Genomic DNA, 8583 nt, shown 5'->3' with positions numbered 1-8583 from the left:
GCAGCCCCGAGTCTCAAATTCTCTCTGTTCACATTTGTCTCCAGATCGTGAACTTTTGCTTTCAGATTTCCATTCCCTGCCAACAGACTCTCCTTCTCTGCTTGAAAATCATCTAGCCCAGATTTAAGTGTGGCCACAGCAGCCCCGAGTCTCAAATTCTCTCTGTTCACATTTGTCTCCAGATCGTGAACTTTTGCTTTCAGATTTCCATTCCCTGCCAACAGACTCTCCTTCTCTGCTTGAAAATCATCTAGCCCAGATTTAAGTGTGGCCACAGCAGCCCCGAGTCTCAAATTCTCTCTGTTCACATTTGTCTCCAGATCGTGAACTTTTGCTTTCAGATTTCCATTCCCTGCCAACAGACTCTCCTTCTCTGCTTGAAAATCATCTAGCCCAGATTTAAGTGTGGCCACAGCAGCCCCGAGTCTCAAATTCTCTCTGTTCACATTTGTCTCCAGATCGTGAACTTTTGCTTTCAGATTTCCATTCCCTGCCAACAGACTCTCCTTCTCTGCTTGAAAATCATCTAGCCCAGATTTAAGTGTGGCCACAGCAGCCCCGAGTCTCAAATTCTCTCTGTTCACATTTGTCTCCAGATCGTGAACTTTTGCTTTCAGATTTCCATTCCCTGCCAACAGACTCTCCTTCTCTGCTTGAAAATCATCTAGCCCAGATTTAAGTGTGGCCACAGCAGCCCCGAGTCTCAAATTCTCTCTGTTCACATTTGTCTCCAGATCGTGAACTTTTGCTTTCAGATTTCCATTCCCTGCCAACAGACTCTCCTTCTCTGCTTGAAAATCATCTAGCCCAGATTTAAGTGTGGCCACAGCAGCCCCGAGTCTCAAATTCTCTCTGTTCACATTTGTCTCCAGATCGTGAACTTTTGCTTTCAGATTTCCATTCCCTGCCAACAGACTCTCCTTCTCTGCTTGAAAATCATCTAGCCCAGATTTAAGTGTGGCCACAGCAGCCCCGAGTCTCAAATTCTCTCTGTTCACATTTGTCTCCAGATCGTGAACTTTTGCTTTCAGATTTCCATTCCCTGCCAACAGACTCTCCTTCTCTGCTTGAAAATCATCTAGCCCAGATTTAAGTGTGGCCACAGCAGCCCCGAGTCTCAAATTCTCTCTGTTCACATTTGTCTCCAGATCGTGAACTTTTGCTTTCAGATTTCCATTCCCTGCCAACAGACTCTCCTTCTCTGCTTGAAAATCATCTAGCCCAGATTTAAGTGTGGCCACAGCAGCCCCGAGTCTCAAATTCTCTCTGTTCACATTTGTCTCCAGATCGTGAACTTTTGCTTTCAGATTTCCATTCCCTGCCAACAGACTCTCCTTCTCTGCTTGAAAATCATCTAGCCCAGATTTAAGTGTGGCCACAGCAGCCCCGAGTCTCAAATTCTCTCTGTTCACATTTGTCTCCAGATCGTGAACTTTTGCTTTCAGATTTCCATTCCCTGCCAACAGACTCTCCTTCTCTGCTTGAAAATCATCTAGCCCAGATTTAAGTGTGGCCACAGCAGCCCCGAGTCTCAAATTCTCTCTGTTCACATTTGTCTCCAGATCGTGAACTTTTGCTTTCAGATTTCCATTCCCTGCCAACAGACTCTCCTTCTCTGCTTGAAAATCATCTAGCCCAGATTTAAGTGTGGCCACAGCAGCCCCGAGTCTCAAATTCTCTCTGTTCACATTTGTCTCCAGATCGTGAACTTTTGCTTTCAGATTTCCATTCTCCACCAACAGACTCTCCTTCTCTGCTTTAAGTGTGGCCACCCTAGCCCTGAGTCTCCTGCTCTCTCTGTTCTCATTTGTTTGCAGTTCATGATTTTGTGCTTTCAGATTTCTATTCTCTGCCTGCAGTCTCTCCATCTCTGTGACACAATCGTCTGTCAGAGATTTAAGTAATGTGTTTGTAAGAGCATAATAATTGCTGACTGAATCCATTGCTATTTCCGAAATCCTTCCTCTATAACGCGTGTTCAAAACTTAACTGAAACAGTGGAAGACTAAGTCTAAATACAGCTTCACTGGATGCTGACGGCATTCTTATGAAGCAATGTCCTTTGGAGTGTAGTTGTGTTGTTTTTCAAAAATAAACAACCACCTAGTACTCTGACCTATACCTGCATAAATATTTATCGGAGCCCGTATGTAGGCTGATGCCACTCAATGTGAATCCATCCACCCTTCATGACTTGTGGTTAAAAAGCGTTGAATATGGGCTTTATCAGCCATTTACACCGAGGCTGGGTCGTGGTGGAGCAACAGTTGTGGCTGCGCTGAGCCGGTAGGAGAAGACTGGTGCTGTCTTCCGCTGTTTGCCCAGTTCTCCACACTGCCCCAGTTGCACAGCAGGCTGACATCTGTGTGCGCGTCTCACTGCTCTCGCTTCGCATTTTCGTAAGGTACACAAGACACTATTCAATACCCCGCTTGCTTTTTGGCCCTCTCACAACAGCAATATATCGGAGTAGTCGACCGCCTCATCCATGCACTGGAGTCATGGGCCCCAGCGCAAGGGCTCCGCCGTGTCCTACAGCAATGCGGGGCCTGGGGGGGTTTGACCTTAGGAAGTTAACAGACCGACATGGGAGTGGTATCAGCCTAACTCTCGGCAAGCTAGTACATCTTTTTAGTCCCTTAAAACTCAGCCCTCTTATGAGCTACTACCTGTGAAGTCTGTTTTTCTAAAGTAGCTTTTTTAAATAATCAGAAAATAGTTTTTGTCATTTGCCAAATCATTTTCAAACTCCATGTCTTATTGGGCAGCCTGTGAACACCAAAGAGACAGTGAGACGGTTATTACACTAAAATAAAATTTATCATCCATGTCAGTTTCCAAACCTGGTAATTGCCACTTTTATGAGCAGCTGGCACACTTTGGCCTTAGACAGTGCCATCACCAGAGTCAAAGATGACAACTGTGCTGGAAGAGGACAATGAGGAGACAAAGCAGCAGTGTGTGTGTAGAACAGCCCTAAATAGAAAAAGTCTACTGGGGGAATTTCTAGATTATGTGAAGGAGAGAGAGTTGTGAATGTCCAAAATTCAACAGAGATCACATAGATTCGAGCAACTGTTAATAATGTATCGGGAAGATGTCTGCCACACATGCTCCTCTTTTGGGGACTCAACCAAAACACCAGGGAGGCGCCAACTAGTTTTCAGCAGCTGCAGCACAGCAGCCTATTTCATGAAGTCTAACACACATCTGTCCCTCAATCCCCGCAACCACAATGGCACAAAGCCAGCAGATCATTATTATGATGACATAATTCAAGGAAAAGTCAGCAGAAATAAAATGAGTGGATGTTTACACGTGGAATTTTGTGTATGCACAGTTTTTTAATGATGACATACTGTATGTAGTGTTGGAACGTAACAATGTACATTTACCCTACTCCTTTACTTGAGTATTTGCATTTTAGACTTCTACCCCACAACATTTCAGAGGAAGATATTACACTTTTTACTGTACTGCCTTTATTTGAAAGATGCATTAGTTACTTTCCAGATTAAGATTTTACTGAAGCAATTTGTCTGAATTATAATTTTAGTTTTGATGTTTGTTTTCAATATTTATGTACTTTAGCTGATATTTCCAAGCCAGGATTTTTTACCTGTAATGCAATACTACTTCCACCATTTTTATTATTACTGGCACAGTAATACCCAAGAAGTGTTTTAATGTAGTATTTAGTGATGATTTATTTACTGTTCGGAAGCTAAATCTATAGTAGTGCATCTGATTTTGTGAACTCGTTCCATGTTTGGTCTGTAAAATCCGAATCTGCTAAGCAATAACTGTCAGATACCTTTACAGGAATAACAAGTATAATATTTCCCTCCAAGATGTGATGGAGTGCTATACTTTTTAAAGTACTATAAGATGTAAATACTCCTGTGAAGCACAAGTTGATTTCCATCACTGCCATATGCATGTAAATCTTTCTATATTTGTTGTAGTTTAAAATAAAGAGGTCAACATGTGTCGTGTTATAAGGCTTTGGGCCATTTTACAGTCAATTGAAGTAAACACAAATAAGCTCTGTCTTATCGGCACCAATCACTCAATGTATGCTTAAAGATAGAAGCTACTTAGAAGTTGTGCTGCTACTAGGAGGACCTTCAGGGTTTGCCACTGGAGGCTCATTTTAGCATGCATGGGAGAGAGAAGGGGGTGGGATTTGACCTGAAGTCAAATTTTCACTCTTTGTCATTAAGAGTCAAAAGACTCTTAATGACACTGACCTCCAGTGGTTCAGCTTTGTCAGTACACAGACATCGCTGCAAGACCTTCCTGTTTCTGCAGTGACGCTTTCATTCCCTGTGATGTTTTCCAAAAATGCCATGTCATTTGTCACTGAGTGATAAATCTAAGGACTACAGGCTGAAGATACTGAGCTCCTTTAAACAAAAAATGTAATTCAGGCTAAAAAATTAAACTGCATTACCGGAAACATTTCAGAATATTTGCATCCATTTTCACAGTCAGGTGCAGAACTTGTTCACACCCAAGCTGCTGTTTGAGAGCACTGACACCTTGTGGTGAGACAGGACCGTACTAGCACAATATCAGCGCACAGCAAAGAACTGATACCATGGCCAGTGTCATTTATACACATGGGTGACAAATGACAGGAGAAACCAACACAAGGTGTCTTATTAAGGTTGTGACGAGCGACCAGTTGGGATCTAATCATTGTAAAAGCCACAGCAGGAGTCACATCCTTTATATCAGACCTTCCAGTGACAATATGCATTTCTCTGTGCATTTTCTTCAGGTCTGCCTTTAATCTGTGATCTTCTTTATGGCTTATATAGACAGAGCAGTGGTGGACAAAGTATTCTGATCCTTTAAGTAAAAGCAGCAAAACAATTGTGTAAAAATACTCAGTTAAGATTAAAAGTCAAGCCTTCAAAATGTTAAAGTAAAAAATACAAAAGCTACTAAAAGTAAAAGTATATATTATGCAGAATGACATTTAATATTAATGTAAAGCATATTGAATTATAATTATTGATGCATTTTTGTGTTTCAAAAAATGGGGGAGCTAGTTTTAACTAGATTATACACGGATAATGTGAAGAACTGCTGGGGAGCTTGTGAATTTTCCACCAGAGATCAATAGTCTTATGATAATACTGTAATTTTTGTAGTAATTTGGTTCCAAAAAGTAACTAGATAACTAAAGTTATAAATGTAGTGGAGTAAAAAGTACAATTTTGCCTATAAACTGTAGTGCAGTTGTAATATAAAGTACCAAAAAATGAAAATACTCAAGTACAGATACCTCAAAATTGTAAAGTACATTACTTGAGTAAATGTACTTAGTTACTTTCCACCACTGCATTAGAGTGACAAGAGCACATTGAGCTTTTATGGGCTATCAACTGGTCAATATGAAGAGGTGCTGTACTTTGAAACATCAACAAAAAAATCTACTTTTTGTCACTGTACATGATCATTTTAATGTATATGTAGATTACTTCTTCCTGTAAATGTAGTAGGGTATCAGGTTTTCCATAGGCACCAGTTATGTGTAGTGGGACTGATCAGGCAATAACCCTGAAACTGTTAAATCAGTCTGAATGAAATCAAAACACACACACACACACCGGCAGTGGTGAATAACTAAATACATTTACTCCTGTACAATACTAAATGTAAGTACATATTACCTATTTCCATAATGTTATATTCTCAGGTTTTTAAAGAGTAACTTAACACCCCCAGGAGTTTCCTGTCTCTGCTGACCTCCAGTGGTTCAGCTTTGTCAGTACACAGACATCACTGCTGGCTTCAGGTACCACGGCTGGTGTTTCGTTTGGCTGTGATCACGTCCAATCGCACCTGTCAGTTATTCTGATTGGATCTCAAAACTTTTCAGTGAAACACTGTTTTTCACCCTGGTGTTAAGGTTAAAGAAAGTGTGCTGAGTCTAAATGGCACCAAAATATTAAACCTAACAGGAGCTTTAACATAATTATAACTCAGAACACGTACTTCGCTGTTCCTTTCTGCTCAACAGTGGCTCCTGTGATTCCCCTCTCAGTGTGGTTATGGGTGTTTCTTTCACCATATCTCTACAAATAACTCTGTTGTTGTTACTTGACCTTGGTTTTCTACCTCCTGGCTCTCTTGGGCCGTAACGTTCAGCACTCGACTGCCGCTAAACGTCTTGATGACTGTTAACTGTAGTAACTCTCTGACTTCCAGTCAGACATGTATCTCCTGTTTTCTTTCTTGAAACATGTGGTACAGGCTGCTGTGCCTCTTACTGCAGCTCTGCTCCTCAGAGAGAAGGCGGAATGGGATCCCAAGGTGCTCTGCTGTAGTACTGTATTAGTTCATTGCACTGAGATGTTGTGATCGCAGCTCACAACACAACAAGGTCGATTAGTGAGCATGGTATTAATCATGCACGGATGATGGTTTGGAGATTCCACTTTAATTGTGAGTTTACTTTTTTTGACAGATTAAAGGAGCATCATGATAAAATGTGTGTGCTTTGGTATAAAATAGTCTGGTTGGCCTTGTGAACAGAAGCTCCATACTGAGGATTAGGCTTTAATTTGTGTTGCCTGTCAAGCCTTTGAGATAAAGCATTAACTTTCCTTTTGTGTTTAAACTTAAGCAAATATGACATTTTCCTAGAGGTTACTGATTAATGCAGATCTAAACTAGAAACAAAAGAGCTCATAAAGTAGGCAAAGTAAAAAATAAAATAAAAAATCTGCCACCTCTTTTTGTCTTTGTAATATGAGCCAACTATCAAACAAACTACAAACATCTCCTACTTTCCATTTCCTTTCTGCTGTGGTGGGGAGATGTTTGCTTTCATTGCGTTAGAGTTTAAATAAGATAAGAGACCCTGCAGGGTGTAACAGCTGCCATAGGTCTGAGGGCAGCTGGTGACATGTTACTTTAATCAGGAGATGAGTAAGAAAGTGGCATGAAAGGGCTGCTGTTGACTGTTCTGCCTGACCCATTCACACCCTTCATTCATAACCTGAGCCTTATCTAGACTGGCTGAAACTCAGAGAGCGCTTGTCGAGTTCATCGCTGAGCTTGTCATCTGCTGAACTTACTGTGAGTTTCTGAGAGGAAAATGGTTAAAATATTAGAAATATTTGCACAGTATGAATGTCAAACAGTCTCTTTTGCCACTGAAGGGAAATATTTTACTGAACCTGCTCTACTGGCTTGACTCTCCTTTTAACAGAAGGGTAGTGCAGTTACAAAAAGAAAAGCTTTCTTATGGAAACAAGAATCTTTTGTATGAATGTCAAGACTGACAGTGAATATAAAAGTAGTCACACAGGTTTTGGTCTAATTTTGAAAAACTGTTTTTCCTTACAGAAAAACCTTTGACTTATAGTGGCCAAACAGCAGTTGTGTGTGTGTGTGTGTGTGTGTGTGTGTGTGTGTGTGTGTGAGTATACACCTGTGTGCACCTATGCTCCACCTCCAGAGAGAAACCAGGAGGAGGAGGGGCAACAGGTACCTTGACTGTTCCCACAGGGTTTGACAAGGGAGGAGACGGAGGGGAGGAACCCTGAGGACAGCATGGCAACACAAACTTTATAAAGAGAGGCACATCTTGCTGGCGGCTTCATTTTGACTCACCTCTGAGACAACAGCAGCAGCACCCTGAAGGAGGCATGCTCAACCTCATCAAATTACCACAAGTCTTCACCATCAATCAAGTACCCAAAGTAAGTTTATCTTCACTGCATCTGTACCAGACATTTAGAACATTTCAGCTTTCACACAGTCAGACCGAGCTGGACAGTGAGAGCTGGGTCGGACAGTTTAAGGAAAAATAAATCAAAAGTATATCAACAATGTACATTATTAACTGTGCTTGCATTCAGTATTCCACTACATGAAATAAACATTACTGATGACTCGGGTTTACCTGTGTGTGCAGCACAGACACTGACCAATCGAAGCTCTTGTTTGTTTGAGAAGGATGTACTTATGATTTTTGATTACATATTGCTCCTGTGTTTGATTTTTGTTAAACTTAGTTTAGAATAGATCTGAGAAACTACTTCTCCCAGAAACACAGGAGAAAATTAAATTTCACAGAGTTGTGATACTGAGTCAGGCCTAACCGTGTGTTTTCTTTTTCGAGGTTTTCCATGAGGACGGCATCATCTCTGGGTACCGACACCCCCGCAGCTCAGCCACTGACTGCATCCTGAGCCTCTTCCAGTTGACCAATGAGACGCTCAACATCTGGACCCACTTTTTGCCCACCTGGTACAGCTGCCTAATGTCACTTCTCGTGTTTAAGATTCATGTACTTTAAGATGTATGTGTTTAGTCAACAGTGTATGACACATCTGATTGCATGAGGTGATAGTTCAGCAATGAGGCTTGATTTGCTTAGAGAGAAAAATGATTATTGTCTTATACTGTACACCACATTTCAAGGACTTCTTGCAACATATAGCTCTTCATACCAACAGCAGTCTTTGGCTGGCTTCATAAAGGAATCTTGCACAGCCTGTAGAGCTGACAGGTCAGAGGCCAATCTAAAATTTTCTTACATAAATTAATTGTGTGACACGACCA

General features: G+C 41.3%; 1 protein-coding gene across 1 annotated transcript in view; it reads left to right on the top strand.

Moving 5' to 3' along the window:
* The first annotated feature begins 7644 nt into the window (after positions 1-7644).
* The window catches only part of paqr5b (progestin and adipoQ receptor family member Vb), a 9576-nt gene continuing 8637 nt past the window's right edge, over positions 7645-8583 (top strand). Inside the window, exons 1-2 of the mRNA XM_020605844.1 lie at positions 7645-7718; positions 8141-8268. Of these exons, the coding sequence (XP_020461500.1) occupies positions 7665-7718; positions 8141-8268 (182 nt within the window). The 5' untranslated portion in view covers positions 7645-7664. The remainder of the gene's footprint in view (positions 7719-8140; positions 8269-8583) is intronic.

This window comes from Monopterus albus, unplaced genomic scaffold (assembly GCF_001952655.1).
Source record: "Monopterus albus unplaced genomic scaffold, M_albus_1.0 scaffold72.1, whole genome shotgun sequence".
Taxonomy (NCBI): Eukaryota; Metazoa; Chordata; class Actinopteri; order Synbranchiformes; family Synbranchidae; genus Monopterus; species Monopterus albus.
The sequence above is the reverse complement of the archived record's forward strand: the minus strand, read 5'-3'. Positions and strand labels throughout refer to the sequence as shown.